This window comes from Camelina sativa, chromosome 20 (assembly GCF_030686135.1).
Source record: "Camelina sativa cultivar CO46 ecotype springtype chromosome 20, ASM3068613v1".
Taxonomy (NCBI): domain Eukaryota; kingdom Viridiplantae; phylum Streptophyta; class Magnoliopsida; order Brassicales; family Brassicaceae; genus Camelina; species Camelina sativa.
This window is the reverse complement of record NC_141899.1, coordinates 27,689,505-27,708,835: the sequence shown is the minus strand read 5'-3', so window position 1 is coordinate 27,708,835 and position 19,331 is coordinate 27,689,505. Positions and strand designations below refer to the sequence as shown.

General features: G+C 41.4%; 3 protein-coding genes across 3 annotated transcripts; 2 read left to right on the top strand and 1 right to left on the bottom strand.

The window, feature by feature from the left end:
- The first annotated feature begins 744 nt into the window (after positions 1–744).
- On the top strand, positions 745–2,575 carry LOC147919465 (meiosis-specific protein ASY2-like). The gene is made up of 3 exons (XM_087503976.1): positions 745–982; positions 1,060–1,697; positions 1,820–2,575. The coding sequence occupies exons 1-3, from the start codon at positions 745–747 to the stop codon at positions 2,573–2,575; spliced, it is 1,632 nt and encodes a 543-aa protein (XP_087360102.1).
- A 6,520-nt stretch (positions 2,576–9,095) lies between these two features.
- Positions 9,096–10,623, bottom strand: LOC147919464 (uncharacterized). The gene is made up of 3 exons (XM_087503975.1): positions 10,257–10,623; positions 9,653–10,159; positions 9,096–9,532 (listed from the first exon to the last, which is right to left on the bottom strand). Exons 1-3 carry the CDS (start codon positions 10,621–10,623, stop codon positions 9,096–9,098), a joined length of 1,311 nt encoding a protein of 436 aa, XP_087360101.1.
- A 6,349-nt stretch (positions 10,624–16,972) lies between these two features.
- Positions 16,973–19,331, top strand: LOC104771389 (putative transcription factor KAN4). The gene is made up of 6 exons (XM_010495899.3): positions 16,973–17,521; positions 17,687–17,763; positions 17,993–18,032; positions 18,151–18,271; positions 18,634–18,718; positions 18,880–19,331. The coding sequence occupies exons 1-6, from the start codon at positions 17,113–17,115 to the stop codon at positions 18,997–18,999; spliced, it is 852 nt and encodes a 283-aa protein (XP_010494201.1). The 5' UTR covers positions 16,973–17,112; the 3' UTR covers positions 19,000–19,331.

Here is a 19,331-nt window from a genome sequence, read left to right as displayed (position 1 = left end):
ACTCTTTATTTTCAATTTTCGCCAAATCGTCTAAGGTATTTACTCTGTTCTTTCTCTTCTTTCCTTTATAATTTGTTATTACTTCTAAGAACCTTCCTCCACACTCTTCGGCGATCTGCGTCACCTTCCACCTCGGCCATGGACTCTTCATCTGCCACAGAGAGCGATCCACTGATCCGCAAAAATTCCAACAAGAGGCTTTCTCGGGCTAACAGATCGGATCAGGGCGAAGTGCCCGATAGACCCAAGGAAAACGCCGAATGCTCTTCGAGACCCAGGTCAGACGAAATTTCGACCTTGAAAGTCCCATTTCTAAACGATGAAGAGATCCGCGAGAATTCTGGCAACACCGCTTCAATCCCCGATCTCCCGCCAGACAATCTAAATGAAGGAACAGCTCGACTCGCTCCAGACGGTGTTATGATTGAGGACATCCTTCCTCGGCGTGATCACCGAGGTCAAATTGGGGGCAAGAAGACGACCAGCAGCATTGATTCGGTGCGCACAATGCTGAACTCATGCGGTTTACTGAACTGTGGCGTCCACATCATCATTCCCGGAGATCATCAGCGTCCATAGAACCCACCCCTCGGGTACATATGTTTGTATGAGGGTTTCTTTTCCAAATGCCGATTGTGGTTTCCACTTCCTAGCCTGCTCACTCGATACGCACATCGCCGACAGATCCCGATATGTCAGCTCTCCCCTGGAAGTATCTGCAACTTTATCGCCGCTCTCACTATTATGGCCGAAGCCGGAGCTTACCTTGGGATTGAATGTTTTGAACAACTAACAAATTTTAAAAATCCCCAAGGAAGCTCGTCGTGGATGATCAGTACGAAACCAGCTCACAACTTACTTCCCGGGAAGAAAGTTAGCAACTTCAAGAAATTGAAAGCTAGCTACTTCTATGTTCGAGTTGACAAAAGCTCTTTTGAAAATCCGAAATGCGGTCGGCGAAGAGTGTGGAACATGTCACCCGGTATCATTTCGATCCTTGTTTTGTTTTGGTTGGATATCCGTGTTCTGACCTGATCTTGATTTCGATGTTTTTTGCAGCTCGTCCTACCTCAGCTGGGAATCTTCCCTCTGAATTTCAACAAGTCAGGGATATTCTTTTCGCCGGAGTTAATCGTAGCTGGGATCAGATTACCCGACGCCGCGTCGAAGAAGCTATGGGAAAGGCGAAAACCAACTTTGCAAGTTTCGCAAGCTCATTGGGTCAATCTTCCGAAGTCCCGCCAACCACAATTGTCAAGGCCGACATGCTTCGATCTGTAACCCCAAACGATGAGCCGATCGTCGATCTTGATCCTGAGCAAGAGGGGAACGAGTTCGTCAATGTTGAAGATCTCGATAACAACTTGACCGCTCCTGATCCTGGAGACAAAAATGTTGCCCCTAATGATTCACTCCCGCCTCCACCGGCCGAACCGATCATCCCAATGCAGCTCGCCCCCGAACTGAGTAGCGGTTCCAGAAAGAAGAAGGCTAAAAAGGACAAGAGCAAGGGAAAAAGTTCCGACCAGGAAACAAGCCAGAAGCGTTCTGCGGAGGAAGCCGGACTCGAGTCCTATGACCGCTTCCGAGTCAAACGACAAAATGATCGATCTGATCAATTTGTCTTTGATTATTTTGGGGAAACTCCTCTCGTTTGTAACAAGGAGGCTTCTGCGGAGTTGTGCAGGCAGCTGAAGGTATCCTCCGTCATGCTACCGCCGCTGGACGAGCTGAAATTGAAGGAGCAATACATCAAAGTTGCCCAGTCCGCCCTTCAGTTTCTAACCACGTTGGCCTTTTTCTTTACTTGTTATTTTAGATCATCCTTCTCTCTATCTTACTCCGCTTATTACTCCAGACCGCCGCCTATGCCGGTGCACTCACCCTTATGTACCATAGGCAGGTCAAGTTGATGGCATCTTCAGAGGCCGAGTTCGAAAAGATGACGGAGTGCCTGGATAATCTCCGGGAAGCGGACAAATCGAAAAACGAGAGTATCAAGGAGCTGAGGGGCCTTCTTGCGGACAGAGAAGAAAACAGCAAGCGCCTGGAAGCAACAATCGCCGAACTGGAGTCGCGGGAGAAAACCCTGAAGGAGGAGAAAGGCGAGCTGAGAAGAGAGCTCGATGACCTAGGAGCAAAGTTGGAGTCGGAAATGAGGCGAATACGCCTAGATCCCCAGGCCAAGGTCGAAGGCACCACGAAGAAGGCGCAACGTCGTCTGGATAAGGTAAAGGCTTATTTGCTCGAGCAGGAAAAGGTAGCCCGCCCCAAAGAAAACGTCCTCAATCAGGCACAAGGGATTGAGCAGGTTATGGACTACCTTCTGAAGAACGGAGTATCCATTCCTGACAACTTGATTGCCAAGATCAAGGAAAAACGGGAGGTGGCAAGAAGCGAAGTGGACGCGCTGGATGTCCTGGAGTTCGGAGAAGGCGAGCTCGACATGTCGCCGGACCAGCTCGGCTTCGGCCTTCTCCACCCCGGGATCACGGCTCCAGATTCTGTTCGGCATCCGTATGGCTCCAATGCCGAGCTCTTCCAGGCCAATCTGACTGACCCTCCAGAGCTCTGACCGTTGCTTCCTGATTGAAACTTTTAGGACCCGCTTATGTTTGCTTCGAACTCGGTTGCTTCTTTTTTTTTAAAGACTTTGTGATGACATTGCCCGTTTTGTGGTCGGCCTCTCAGTGTTTTTTGGAAGTTTTCCCCTTTCGTGCTTGCGTAAAATATCCCCTTTCTTGGTAGACGACGAAAATGGGAATTTCCCAATTTCATAATTGAAAAAACGTTCTACTAGGTCTAATATAAATATGTTAGCCCTATACTTGAAATAATTACAACTTTCACCAAACAAAGCAATTCTAAGATGCCGAGCTCCATAGGCAGTGTTGACCCCGCACTCGAAATAGGGAATGACGTTTCGACGTTCTCGAACTCAGAAGCCATTGAACGAGAGATGCCCTATTATTCGAATACCCGAGCTCCCTGGATGTTGATGTTCCGCGTTAATCCGGAAAAAAGGTCAGAATTAGAGACCTTCCTCTCTCGCATCGAAGAACGTTATTCTGAGTACCGTAACCGATTAGCCGCCATAGAGCAGTCGTGAAGTGAACTGCTGTTCAAACTTAAAGTGCTCGATTCCCATCCAAGGTTTTGGATTGAAAATGGTCTGGACAGAGTTGCAGACATGCCGCAGTGCTTGATCGATTACTGTAGTGAATGCTATCATTCGGCAAATTCGATTCCAAGCGAGCCAAGTTTTTCTCTGAGCGGCGAGTTCATGGCTTCCGAGGTGAAGCCGTTTTATATGAACAGACATGCCAACAACATAGAAGCTGCTGCCGCTCATGCCTTCGTTCGCCAGGTAACTTCGTCTATGCGAATTTCTTGTTTTTTTTTGTTGTTGTTATATTGATCGACGACCTTGTGTGCAGATTGAATCCGTGCACCGCGAACAATGCCACAAGCTTTACTATCACCGCATGAAAAAGAATGAAATCAACGACCGTCTAGCGGTACTGGACGCCGAGATTGCCACCTTAAGGGCGAAGAGAAGAAGAACCATCGGTCGTCTTGACGAGGCCGAACAGAAGATTAGGGCATTGGAGCCGCATCCTGCTGATTGGGAGAAAACGGGACTTCAGCTCCTATGGCCCATGCCGAAGCGCCTTAAAGCAGATATTCGGAAGATCGCTGCGGGACTTGATCTGGACGGCTGATATGCTTGGAATTGGCGATTTGATCCCATTGTTTTACTTTATTATTTTTAATTCTCCATCGATTCTGTCCTGTTCAGACAATTTATCCTTGCAATAAAGTTTTTATTTTATTCAGAAATTTACCCGAGGCGGAACGTCTCCCAGCTTACACTGAGTAATCCTCTATGAGGGCAATTTTAGCCCAAGCGTAAATGTGCTTTTTAGCGAAGGGCGAAGTACGGAACTTCAGCTTACCCTCTTTGCCCTAGTTCGGAAAGCAAAAAGCAAAACTTACGACTCTGGGTTCGGCTTATATCCGTCCGAGCTGGGACTCACGAAACAATTCAAAAGAATTCTCTGAGTTTGGTTTATCTCTCGTCAAGGAGTTATCGAGACAATTCTTAAAAGAATTCTCTAGGCTCGATGTGCCTCGCATTGGATATTTGCTATCAAAACAATTCAAACAGAATTCTCTGGGTTCGGTTTATCTCACGCTGGAGAGTAGGTCGATCATCTGGCCGAGATATCGAGCAGTTCGGTTCCGAACTAGGTAGACGTAATAGTCTCTTTTTTTTTTTTACTCATTCCCGAGGCATAAACGCGTCATTAAATAAGGACGCGGTTTCACGATGCAATTTAATTGGCTGAAAGATCGTGGGAAGATACGCGCTGCGTCCCGAGATTTGCGTATCTTCCCACGATCTGATTGGTGCGAGATTTGCGAGACGCAGCATTTATCTCCCCCTCTTCCCCTATAAATAGGTGAAAAGGTCGTTTGCTGACCATCTCTCATCCAAAATTCAGAAAGATTAATTGCAAAGCATGACTATCACAACTCGGTCTGCATGGTTGAGGCGAGCTCGAGAGCTGAGTGCGGCTGGTGTCAGTGGATTCGACCCAAAAGCGACGAATATCGCTCTCCCCATATAGGAGACGGCTCCGTCTCCATCCCATGAACTTGTTGCGGAAATTGAGGAGGACCCTTTGCAGAGAGAAATCCGCATCTACCAAGCTCGCTGTCAAAGGATGAGTTCGTATATCAAGGCCTTTCATCTAAAGTACGACCTCATCTTCCAACTCTGCCGGCTGGAAGGGACCATCTCGGTTCTTGATGAGCTCATCGCCAACGGCTTTTACCTGGCGAACTGGCGCATGACCCGACTGCTCGCTGATCGTGATCGATGTGAGGAGGAGGTTGTCAGGGCCTTGTTATCCGACCTGCCGGAAGGTGATTACAAGCCGCTGGGCGAATCGGAGAATCTGCATGTTGCGGAAGTCCAGATCTACAGGGGTTGCATAGAAAGGCTACGGTGCTACATTCTTCATCTAAAAACCACGGATCATCATTTTCGGGACAGCCATACTGTGGAAGGTCCATGCGCGTTTCTCGAAGAAATAGCGGACATGGGTGCGGATGTGCCGGCAGGTCGGCTCGAGGAATTAAGGCGAGAGCGTCAGCGCTGGCGAACTTATCTTGAAGGTATAGCTGTCGAAGAGCCTTTGGAGTACGACCTCTCGAGCTCTGCGCCTGTGACTCGCCGAGGAGGTTGAGATCACAGGAGGGAGCTCACACTTCGTACCTGCTCCCCGAGATCAGAAGGCTTGTCATTGCCCCCTTCCACTAAGTCGGCGCACCTTAGTATATATTTTTTTTTATCGATTTTGTTCCTCATGTGGGCGATATGCCGAAGTAGGAGATTTCTTGTATGCGGCAAAATGTCGAACTGAATTTTTTTCATAAATTGTAAAACAAGTAATAAAATTCCTCTCGAAAGAAATCTTATTATTTTTCCATCTGTGCCCTTGAAATCTCGTCAGAGAGATCGAGGGCTGCCTACGTACACAAAATTGGGATCAAGCCAGTCGTAGTTCATAGTATACATGCTTTCAAAACTGAAATTGACCAAATGACCTAGTGGTAATAACGTTTAAGATGGGCCGCGTTCCACGAGTTTTGGATCTGCTTGCCCTCCATGGTCAGGAGCTCGTAAACTCCAGGGCGGATTGCCTTGGAGATGAGATATGGACCTTCCCAACGAGCGTCTAGTTTTCGAGCGTTGATCTCCTTAGTGTTCTTTTACACCTCGCGCAGCACCAGATCGTCCTCGTTGAATCGTCGTTGACGGACTGCTTTGTTGTAATACTTGGCCGCTGCGTTCTGGTAGTTCTGAATTCAGATTAGGGCTTTGTCACGCAATTCCTCGGCGAAGTCGATGTGGTCGAGCATCATGCTGTCATTGAGCTCGGAATCGTCGACCAACATAGTACGGCGAAGTGTTGGTACTCCGGCCTCGGCTGGAGCCAGTGCTTCGATACCATAGGCTAACGAGAACGAAGACTGCCCCGTGGCTCGCCGTGGAGTAGTTCGGTAGGACCATAGCACGCCATCAAGCTGATCTTCCCAAGCTCCCTTCTTTTGTCTGAGACGCTTCTTCAATCCGTCTATTATTGTTTTATTGGTTGCCTCGGCTTGACCGTTCCCCTGAGGATATCGGGGGGTCGAGGTGCTTAAGCGTATTCCTCATTTGCCTAGAAAGCGTCTTGTGATAAGCGAAGTGAACTGTGTTCCATTATCAGTGACGATCTCATAAGGGAGCCCGTGGCGACAGATGATGTTCTTCCAGATGAAATTGGTGACGTCTAGCGATTGTATCTTGTGGAACGATTCAGCTTCTACCCACTTGGTAAAGTAATTGGTCAAAACCAAAAGGAATTTCTTTGATTTTGAAGGGGGTAGTGGGCCGACGAGATCCATTACCCAACGCATGAAGAGATATGGCGCGGTGACAGTGTTCAGCAGTTTGAGGGGTACGTGTTTCATCTGTCCATGGCGTTGGCAGGCTTCGCACTTTGCCGAGAATGCCTTGCAGTCGACAACCATGGTCAGCCAATAATGCCCGTCTTTCTTTATCTTCAACGCGAGTGCAAGCCCTCCAGAGTGGTTGCCACCGTCGCCTTCGTGAACTTCCATCATTATTTGTTCCGCCTCCTCTCGATCAACACAGGTGAGTTCCGGTCGAGCTGCGTCGGAAAAGACTGCCCCTCATCATGGTGTAATGTGCACATCGAGCTTTCAATCGCCGAGCTTGCCAGCGATCATCAATAACTTTGCCGTCCTTGATATACATCTTTATTTTAAGCTACCAATCATCTGGAGGTTGTGTTACATTAACGGGTTCCTGGGCAGGTTCGTCGACTTCCATTAGTTCCTCGGTGTCGCTGATGGTGCACGCCAAGTCGGTGTGATCGATGCTAGGGGTTTCGATACACTCGATCGGGATCATTCGTCGCGAACCCGGATCAGAATAGTTTGCCAGGGCGGCAAGGGCATCCGCCGATGCATTCTCCCTCCTTGACACTTTGATCAATTCAAACGAGGCTAACTGCTCCGAGAGATTTCGAAGTAACTGGCGGTATGCTTCCATGCGCCCGTTCTTAGCGCCATACTCTCCACTAAATTTGCTAACCATTAGCTGGGAGTCGCAAAAAACTTGGATGCATGTCACCCCCAGGCCTTGCGCTAGCCATAGTCCGGCCAAGACGGCTTCATATTCGGTCTCGTTGTTCGATGCTTTGAAGCCGAGTTTCAGTGCTTGCTCGAGGACCTCGCCTCTTGGAGATCAGAGTATAATCCCGACGCCGGATCCCTGATAGGAAGAAGAGTCGTCGGTGAACAGAGTCCAAGGTTCCTCCTTAGGTAAGGTCGCTTCGAGTTTAGGAGATAACTCCATGATAAAATCCGCTAGGACCTGCGATTTCAGGCTCGGGCGAGATCGATATTCGATGTCATACTCGCTTAGTTCGATCGCCCACTTTGCGATTCGCCCAGATTGAAGGGGACTGTGAAGAACTGTCCGGAGCGGCTGGTCAGTGAACACGACAGTGGAGTGCGACTGGAAGTAAGGTCGGAGGTTTCAAGCGGCAACAATTAAGGCGAGAGCCAGTTTTTCCAATGTTGGGTAGCGCGTTTCTGCATCGTTAAGGGCCTTGCTACTATAAAAGATTGGTCGCTGATCGCCGCGATCGTCCCAAACTAGCACCCCGCTTACTGCCGAACTGGAAACGGAGACGTAGAGGTACAATATCTCTCCCTCTTCAGGCTTGACAAGTACCGGCTGATTGGTTAGGTACTCCTTAAGTTGTTTGAAGGCAATTTCAAAGGCGTCATCCCAATGAAAATCTTTGTTACCCGGAGGAGCTGGTAGAATGGGAGACATTTGTCTGTTGATCGGGCGATGAACCGGTTCAGTGCGGCTATTCGACCTGTTAAGAGTTGCACCTCTCGTTTATTGGTTGGCGATGGGAGTCCCAACACTGCTTCGATCTGCCTTGGTTGGCTTCGATTCCACGCTCGGTGACGATATATCCCAAGAATTTCCCCGAGGTCACCCCGAAGGTGCACTTGGTGGAATTTAACTTCATCTGGAACCGATCAAAGATATCGAAGCATTCGGCGAGATGCTGGACATGCTGTTCTGCTATGAGAGATTTGACCAACATATCGTCGATGTAAACCTCCATCGTTTTCCCTAAGAGGTCGGCGAACATCGTGTTGACCAAGCGTTGGTAGGTTTCCCCTGCGTTCTTCAAACCGAAAGGCATTACCTTATAGTAGTAAGTTCCTCTGTCTATGATGAATGCAGTTTTCTCGCGATCGGCCGGGCTCATCGCGATATGGTTGTAGCCGGAAAACGCGTCCATGAACGAGAGCAACTGGTTACCTGCTGTGGCCTCGACGAGTCGGTCGATGTGAGGTAGCGGGAACCAGTCTTTAGGGCATGCCTTGTTGAGGTCGGTGAAATCGACGCAGACCCGCCATTTGCCGTTCTTTTTCTTAATCACCACTGGATTTGCCAGCCAGTCGGGGTATTGTACTTCCATTATCTGATCAGCTTTCAGGAGTCACTCCACTTCGTCTTGTACCGCCTTTGCTCGATCGACGCCAAGACGCCGACGCTTCTGCTGCACTGGTTTGAAAGTGGGGTCGACGTTTAGCTTATGACAGGTAACTGAAGGATCAATTCCGACCATGTCTTTAGTGGACCAGGCGAACATCAAGGATCACGATTTCAGAAATGCTACCAGCTCGGTCTTGATTCTATCCTCGAGTTTGGCCCCAATTCCAACCGTTCGAGAGGGGTCTGCTCCATCGATGTTGACTTGTATAATTCGGCATCCCGTGGCTTTTAGCCGATCTCGCTCCAGTTTGTGAGGGTCACCGAAGTGATTCTCGCCCTCTAATTGCTACGTGTCGTCCTTCCGCCTTTGCTTTTTCTCGAGAACGGAACAGGTCCTGGCCATCTTTTGATCGCCGTATAACGTATAAATTCCCGCAACCGTTGGGAACTTAACGCAGAGATGATAGGTGGAAGGGACCGCCTGCATCGAGTAGATCTAAGGTGAACCTAAGATGGCGTTGTAGATTGGTGGGGCGTCTATGACCACGAACTTAGTTTTACGTGTTATGCCACCAGTTTGGACTTGCAACTTCACGTCCCCCATCGATGTTTTGGCTACGCCATCGTACTCACTCAGCGTTCTGGCTCTTGGTTTGATTTGCGTCGGTGTGACGCCCATTTTTTGCAATGTCTGTAAGAACAGAACGTTAACCGTGCTGCCGGTATCCACCAAGACTTGGTCTACATCGAACTCGCCCATCATGACTTCTACGATGGGATCAGTGCTTAGCGCCTCCTCTTCGGAAATCGCCTGAACGTTACAAATCTGGCGCGCTCGCTTTTTCAGGGCTCGGACAGAATCTGTGCATTCATCGGTCTGACTAATGATCATAGAGATACGACCCCGAGGTGCCGCTTGTTCGCTCTGCTGTCCTTTTTGACACTTGGATGGTGTGGGAAGGACCTCTACTGGCGCTGGATTTTGCTGCTCGACGGGAGGTGGTTATTGCGGAGCACTTGGTGCGTTACTCGATTGGTTAACGCCCTTCTGACCTCGACCAGGATTGGATCGCCCGAATCTTCCTCCTCGGCCTCTGCCTCCGCGACCGCCGCGGGAAGCCTTAGGTTGATAGACAGCTTTGATTTCGCCGGATAGGTACTTCTCAAATAAGTAATTGGACAGGTGCTTGCATTCGGCCGTCGAATAGCCGCCGAACATATGGAAATCGCAAATAAGTTCTTCGTGTGAGTCGGGGGAGACGGCACTCTGTCCTTCATCCTCGGATATTGCATTGACCACTCCGCGCTTGGGATCTCTTGGGTCGTGATGCTTCTGGGGTTCCTGATAGGTTTCTCGGCTTTTTTCTTTTGACGCAGTCGGGCGAGGAGGAGGGGGCTTGGTGGCCCGTTTCTCCTTGTTCTCTTCGACGTAAGTGACACAAGACCCCCGATGAAGGGCTTTGTCCAGGTCCTTGGCTTCTCGGATATTGAGATCCACATGCAGTCTGGAGCCGGGAATGAGTCCTTTTTTAAAGGCGGCGATCGCGACGTCCTCGGCGACTGTTACGATGGCGTACTTTTCCTTGAATCAGGTGAGGTATTGCCGCAGTAGTTCGCCGGTTTCTTGAACTATCTCCTATAGTTCGGCACTGGAGACGTTGCGTTCTATGAAGACCCGATAATTTCGTAAGAAAGCCGTCAATAGCTGGGAAAAGCTGTCGATTGTCTCCGCCGGGAGCTGAGAGAACCATGTGAGTGCGTTCCCTATCAAGTTGTCGATGAACATTTGACACTGACCGGCGTCCTTCTGCTCCTCGGTGAATCTGGCCTTTGTAGACGGTAGCCATGAACGAGGTCAAGTGCTGCATCGGATCTTTCATCCCATCGTAGGTTGGAAGTCTTATCTTCACATTTGGAACGTATGTTTCCAAGATGCGCTTGGTAAATGGAGTCCGTTGTGTGGCCTCGAACATCCTATCGATCTCTGGTGCCGAGCTCACAGCTCGGTGGAGGAGGGACCCCATAGCCTTAATCTTGAGGTGGATTTCCTCCAGTTCGGGACAAGAAGGCTATATTGGATCTCCGTGAGAAGGCTGCTCGGTGTGGGGCTGTACTCCCGAGGTGAGTACCGATGGTACACGCTGGCTTGGGAATCGGAAAGCCGAAGGTGGCGGATCGCTAAACAGGCGGCGGTTTAGGGGATCGTTCCTTCGAATCTCCTGCAGTGGTGCCTCATTCTGCTGGAGTGGCGGGGGAGCGCTGCGCTCCATCTTGTCCAACCGTTGGTTTGTTGCGGAGATCGCCTGAAAGAGATCCTTGGAGATCCTTGGAGATTATTCCGAACATGTGACGGAGGCCGTCCATGGATACGAGCTGGGGAGGTTGGGCGATTTTTGCAGACGAAGTCTGTCTATCAACTAATCCGTCAACTGGTGGAACTTCGTCAGGTTCCTGGGTCCCGTGGTGGGGTACCTCAGCGTCCTCTACTCCTTCGGAGAGTGTCGTTGAGTCGTCTGCTGGGTTCTCCGAGGTGCAGCGGACGCCCGTCCGGACGTAGACACGTGCAGTGGGTGCGCCACCAGTTGGATTCGCGGCGACGTCTCGCGAGCCGGTGGCTCCGGTGGCTGGGTCATCTTGTTGCAGAGCAACTGTGTTGGTGACACCGTTTTTGGAGGCCGGAGACATGGTGTTGATTCTTGCTTGTTTGTGAAGGAATCTAAAATGAGAAGTGACTTTGAGAACTTAGCATCCCCACAGACGAAGCCAATTGTAGAAACTGAGTTTCTACAATGAATTTGTTTGAAGGGGGAAACAAATTCAGTAGCACTATCTCTCTAAGAACTCGGATCAAAGTAAACAAGCAAGGAGGAATTGAAATCTCTTGAAAACAAGTTAGGGTTTTGCTCAAGAATAAAGAGGAATTAGGGTTTTTGTATTAATTGCTGGATGATCTTACAATGAGAGGATTGCCCTCTATTTATAGGTTTTCGAAGATCTACTGAATATATTTACTTTCCTAATTATGGCCGAGCTGATTAGGAAAGTCCCTCCTTTCTTGCTAGGTCAGCCGTAGGGCGAGTTGAGACGTCGGTCCGTCATCTCGGCACTGGGCTTCTCGGTACTATTGGGCCTTCAGAGATGAAGTCCAAATCAAGGTCGAGCTCCCGATTTAGATAACCGGTTTCTTTAATCGGGTTTAGATCGGTATGTTGGGGGTGCTAATTCCCGCACCAACAGAATAGAATGCTAATGCCTTCCCCTGCCCTCTCCTCTCTATCAACATTTTGTAATTAATGATTTCCCTATATATATATATATATATTATTTTTTTTTGGTAAGAATTTCCCTATTTATATTTACTACTATATATATTGTTGTTTTATTTACTAATTACTATTATTGGTTATTGCTATTACAATGTACTAAAATAAATTTTTAACAAAATTCTTTATAGATCTTCCTTACTTAAGTTACATGTATTTAGATCATATATGGATTTTTCAACTTATTTCTCTAATTAAATATATTATTAACACGATAAATTTTAGTTTCAAATTAAATTTTGAGTGTTGTGAAGTGTAAAATTTAAAATATTGTACTTATGTCAATTAGTGTTAATTTGAAAGTTTGTGGTATAATTATGTATATAAAATTTCTCTTCCTGTATTTTAACGTATTTTTCTAAGTTAATTGTGAAGTGTGTGTGTGAAACTAGCGGGTGAATAAAAAATGGGAGAAGGAAGTGTGGGTAAGACTCTTAGTTACCCATAATTAGTATACTACTAATAACAACTCTTCTTTCTTGCCTCTCATTTTCTTAACCCTTCTGTAATCACAATATATGCAAGTTGTATTGACCACAGTTATTATTTATGACAAATCAATATTCGATGGGTCCAAGCACGTGTACAGGTTGGTCCATATTTGCTACGTACGTGCGCCCAGTTATAATACAGGACGTGTAGAATCTTTTATTTTGATTTCCATTCCATGACAAGATTATTAGTGTTTTGTGTTTTTCTAAATCATTAAGTTATTAGTCTATCCATTAATCTTTCGCGTTATCTTTCGTATTTAACATAAAATTAGTCCTCGGATGTTAGGTCGCGAGCGATAAAGGCAGTTTTAGGTTTCATATGGTTATTAGTGAGATTAGTTACATTTTTTTTTGGACATTTTTATACTTTAAATTTCAATGTGGAAGAGAACATTGAATGTAAGTTGTAGAAAATGCTAAGATATATATATATATATATATATATATATATATATATATTAGGTGAGAGATTGGAAGCTGGCCATTAGAATGATAACTACTAGCTAGAATGATACAAATGAAACAAATTGTATTTTTTTATGAATGTTAAATGGTTTTCTATAAGTGATGAGGGTCCGTGGGGTTATGCAAAAGCGATGTATGAGCTCGATGACGTACGTGGGAATGATACAAATCTTTCTAAAAAATGGAATATTTTGCATTCTCCAATACATGGTTTATTTATAAATAAAATGCGAGAAGAAACAAGATAAAATACAAAAGGGACATTTGACAATATCACACACCACATGGGTACACATTTAAAATATTAGTGCATGTTTCTCTCCATTGGAAATCTTATATATATATATATATATATATATATATATATACTAATTAAAATTCGTGCTAGAGTACGGGTTGAAATTCATTTTATTTATATTGTATTTTTTATATAACATATAATTTATGTTATTGGTTTTAAAAGTTTTTTGGATAAAACATTATGCAATAAAATCATATGTTAAATATGAAAGCTTGAAAAAAACACTTATTTTGTAAATTTTATATTGTTAATGATTCTAGATAAGTACCCATGCTATAACACTGGTTAAATGTTATTTCGTGAAATTCATTTTATTTATATTGTATTTTTATATAAAATATAATTTACGTTATTGTTTTTAAAAGTTTTTTTTGGATAAAACATTATGCAATAAAATCATATGCTAAATATAAAACCTTGAAAAAAACACATATTTTGTAAGTTTTATATTGTTAACGATTCTAGATAAATACATGTGCTATAACACTGGTTAAATTTTATTTCGTAATTTATCTTGTAGCCCACTATTTAATTTGTAACCAATCAATCTATCAATTTCGTAATCTATCTTTGGTTAACGTTGTGGTCTATCGATAAAATCTGTGGAAAATAAATTTGTAATATTGTGTTTAAAGATCTTTGGAAACAACATGATATAGGACTAAAATCTTCCAAAAATACAGTTTGAAATATCCATGATTTTATTTGTTACCATTAGTATATCAATTATCAATTTGAAATATTTTTAATATTGAGGTGTAACCATTAATATTAATATATGGATTAATCTATAACCTGTCTATAACATATTTGTAAGCATTTGTAACCATTTATTAAAAATATAAAGTTTACAAAAATTATATTGTGTACTTCTCTTTTATTAAAAGGGGATATATATATATATATATATATACATGTATGATAGTATACATGAATCTCGTCCTTGCAATGCTTAAATAACACTTGGAGTTAGGATACACATTCATCAATACATATCTTATTTATCTATATGACTATGATCTAACCCGTCGAATTATATATAAATTGAACATAATACAAAAATAATCTATAAAATAAAGAATAAGATGTGACATGGAGTTAGGATACACATTCACAGCTCATGATTATCATCTTAAACCCTTTAAAAATAAAGAATAGGTGAAATTCTCAAGAGTTATAATACTACTATTTATGCATATAAATGCCTACTTTTATATGTTTATTGATTAAAATCATCTTCGAACATGTTACATATATACCCATATAGTCAACAGTAATCAGTGTCACATGGCTACCAATCTTAGCTTTTTGAATGTTGAAATTCGTTTTCTTTATTATTTATCTACTATGAGTATAATAATAAATATATCATACTCCCCTTCAAATAAAGTCTAGTTCTCAAAACCAAAATTAGATATAATAACAAATTACCATTCATTTATTCAATAAATAAGTGATATATCTTATTGTTTTTGAATGGTAAAGCAAAGAGCAGCAAGAGCCTTGAGAGTTTCCAGTAATTTTACCTAAAAAGGAGCCTTGACAGTGTCAACAAAAGTAGAGAGAACAAACAAACAAAAGGAAGCAGATAGAAATTATATGAATTAAAAAATTAAACAATATACTACTAAATTTTTTAAAAAGGTGTCCCCATCAATCAATAACAAAGCAAATTATCTTTCCAAATATTCCATCGTATATTACCACTTCGGCATTTTCGATGCCAAACCATTAATCTCGCGTCTTGAGACATGTAATATGTTATATGTATATACTATATACTAGCTATAAATGTGCTAAAATAGTGATATTATATAAGTCCAATACCCAAAATGTGATTAAATGACTTATTTCTTTTCCTTTTCTTTTTAGTGATAGTAATGAAGTTTTTTTATGTTTTATTTTTGGCTGAATATAGAATTTACATATAAACTTTGTTTTTCGGTAATGTGGTATAATAATATTGGATGTATGCAAAAAATAACTCGTTGGTTATTGGTAAAAGAAAATATTAAATTTTCATAAGAAATATTAGGTATACAAAACTTCAATGAAAGAAATAGGACATTTTTTGGCTTACAAATCATGAAAAATAAGATGACTATAGTAAACAAAAAGAAAACACACACACACATAATAATAATAAGATGCATGCTTATGTAAAGTTGTAAACCAGAATTATTGGCGGAATGGAACCAAAATAATTCCGACTGTACGATTCTTTTTTTTAATGGCCACGACCCAAGAAACATAGCATGAAAATTTAATAGATATAGAGGTAAATAAATAGAATGCATTTAACAAAAACAAAAAAAAAATAGAATGCAATTAATTCGATTGGGAGTAAATACTAATTAGTTGTCTTTGTCTCTCTCTTCAACTCTCAAAAGATAAACAAATTTTTCTATTTGGAGCGACGTTGTGGTTCAAACAAGAATCCTCATGACAAAACCGCAGTTGCTTTCTCAGTCAACTTTTCAAATCTGTAGGTTTTGCAGTAGAAATATTAAATACAACCTCTGTTGTATTCTCTATCAAAACCCTAAAGAGGCAGACCTTTTAAAAGCATATTGCATTGGAAATTTAAAGTTTTTGTTATTTATTTATTAAAAATAGTAATCATAGGGTACTCATTATCTAATAATCTCACATCCAGTCTCTCTTTCTCTCTCTGCTGGTTTTCACCTTTTTAACCACTAATCAAAATATACAATTGTTATAATAGTCTTTCAACTCTTTTACTCTTTGTTGTTTCTCTTAGATAATTATTGTTGAGGTAATATATATTATCATTAGTTGTTTCTTCAAGTGAACTCATATCACTTTTGTGTCGAGCCAAAATACTCTCACAATTCCAACTATATAGAAATATAACCACTCTTTCTTTTACGTTCGTCTTTTAGATGATTTCTTGGTGTTTGATGAGAGTTGAAAATTCGACTCCCTACTAATTGAGTTGAAAAAAAAATTCGGAAAAAGCTAATGTTTGGTATGAAGATCATTCCTACATAACAAATTGTATATCGACTACCATTTATAGACTTCATTACACAAACTCTGATCAAGAACAATGAAGCTTTAGTATGTTACTCCACTTATAACGAAGAAAAAAAAAACATTATTATTAAGTCCAAAGAAAACTTTAGTAAAGTCAAAATAGTTGTTATTTAATATTTAAACATTAAGTCCAAAGATCAACGCATCCAAAGAAAAAAAAAAAAAACCACTATCGATCATTCGATCTTATAACTCCTCATTCATATTTTTACTCATAATGTTTTGTGGACGTGAGGACTCTAACATTTTGTAGAACTACGATAAGAGAGGTGTAACAAGAATTTTCAAAATAAATTACTCCCTCTATATCAGAATACATGATGTTTTAGGATTTTCACAAGGATTAAGAAAACAATTAATGGTATATTATTATTAATTACTTTTATTTTATATTTTGTTTAAACTCATTTATTCATACATTTTTTACACTTGTCATTCAAATGCATATCTATATTTAATTATTTATTATAAAGGTAAAAAACATTAATTATATATTTGATTTTAAGAATAAAAATATATTAAATACACTAAAGAAATCATCTTTTATAATACAAGAAAAAAATTATAGAACATCAAACTTTATGATACAGAGGGATTATATAGTTACTATATTGTACAAAATTGTTTTGTGAAAATATAATAACCACTTTTTTTAACGAGTAATATAATAAACACTTAATAAATAAAAAATAGAATTTTGTTTAATTAATGACATAGTGACAGGGATTGAGAAATACCCACTTTTTCCCTTTTTCTTAGTTTTCTCTCTCAGTAAATACAAGTGTTGTTTTTTGCAGCTCTCTCTCTTTCTCTCTCCGCACATTCTTGATCTCCACTATTTAAGTAGAGAAGTTCTATAAAGAAAGTAGTGAGATGATAATGTTAGAGTCAAGAAACAGTATCATGAGAGCTTCAAACTCAGTTCCAGATCTGTCCCTTCAGATCAGCCTTCTTCCTAACTCTCAAGCCGGGAAACCTCTTCACGGCGGGGACCGGAGCTCTACAAGCAGTGACTCCGGAAGCAGCCTCAGTGAGTTGAGCCATGAGAACAACTTCTTCAACAAACCTCTCTTGAGCTTAGGCTTTGATCACCATCATCACCAACATCATCATCAAAGGCACTCAAACATGTTCCAACCCCAAATCTACGGCAGAGATTTCAAGAGAAGCTCATCATCAATGGTTGGTCTTAAACGAAGCATTCGAGCTCCAAGAATGAGATGGACTTCCACTCTTCATGCTCACTTTGTCCATGCTGTTCAACTTCTTGGCGGCCATGAAAGTATTTTTTTTTTTCTTACATTTTCCTTGTTTAAACAAAAATAAAATAAAGAGAGACATAACTAATCAAGTTTATGCTTTTGTCTTAGACTCTTACTTTAGTAAAACGTTTTGAAACCAAAGTATTAAGATTTGTTTTTTTTTTTTTTTTTTTTTTTGGTCTTAGGAGCAACGCCTAAATCAGTGTTGGAGCTGATGAACGTGAAGGATCTAACCCTAGCTCATGTCAAGAGTCACTTGCAGGTCCGTTTCTTTTCTTTTTTTCTTATGTTTTGTATTTAATATTAATCTTAATGGAATCTCATACCAATGCAATATAAGTATATGTAAATATTTATGAAAATGTATATAGTTGGGCCACTAGCTAACATATGATTGCACAGTTGAAATAAACTTAACCAACCATTTATTTTATTCTTGTCTTCCTTTTATTTTTATTTTATTTTTCACGAATGTATGTTTGTGGATGCAGATGTATAGAACAGTGAAATGCACTGATAAAGGATCATCAGGTATTGCATTCAAACTAGTTTCACTGATTTTTGTATTCCCGTTAGATATAAATGTTAAGAGAATTTCTTTATCTATTTTTTGTATAAAATTTGTCTTTTTATTCTTGGGAATAAACAGGAGAAGGAAAGGTAGAGAAAGAGGCAGAGCAGAGGATGGAGGACAATAATAATAATGAAGAAGCTGATGAAGGAACTGACACAAATTCGCCAAACTCATCATCTGTGCAAAAGACCCAAAGGTTTCCTTTATTATTTCTTTTATTTTTTTCTAAAAAGCTTTGCATTTAATCTCTTTTTGCCTTAGTTCTGCGTGAATGTTGATGAATATGACCTTCTCCTAGGGCTTTATGTAGAGTTACTTGGACTTCTCCTGATCTTTAAATCCGTTAAGGTCTTATTGATTTTCTTAGGCAAACTTCATATACATTAATTGACGATTGTAAAGAATTTAACTTGAGATCAAAAGAAAAACATTTTGAATATGTTTGATATTAGTGATATAACAAGAAGAGATAACTAATAGAGTCCAGCAATATAATACGAGTTATATAAATAGATTTCTCAAATGTATTTTATTATTTTAATATTAAAATTTGGACAGGGCTTCTTGGTCATCAACAAAGGGAGTATCTATGAGCATATCTAAGCATGCAGAGCCTCAACTGGGAACAACTCATCACACTAAGGTACATTCCTTCTCCCTCATCTCGTGTATTGATTGTGTAGTCACTAGAACCGGGAACCACAATGGTAAAAATGGTACACTTTCACATATATATATATTATATATATATATATACACTAATATAACCTTATGTTCCTAAAATGTGTAATCTTTTAAAAATAGGAAAACAAGGAGAAAGAGGCGACAAACGTTTATCTCAATTTGGAATTCACATTGGGGCGGCCGAGTTGGGGGATGGACTATGCGGAACCCTCCAACGATCTAACCCTTCTCAAGTGCTAATTGTTTAACGTGAAGAACTACAACAAATAAGTCAGCTTAGATTGCCAGTTTTAACATAATTTAACTTGTTAGATCATATGGACTTTGGAAGAATCATTATCGTCACATATGATCCTCTTCCAATTATAATGTTCTATGATTGTTTTCGGATGTATAAACAAGAGAATCGGATTAAGTAGTAGCTATGGTATTGTTGTACTAGATGAGAAGGGAGTACAAGTTCAAGTCAAGTAGAGATAATTTTGTTGTTGCAATCTTCAAAAAAAAAACATCTCAATCTTCAATTATCATACTTTAATACAAACTGGAAAAGATTCTCTGGTAACTAAAAA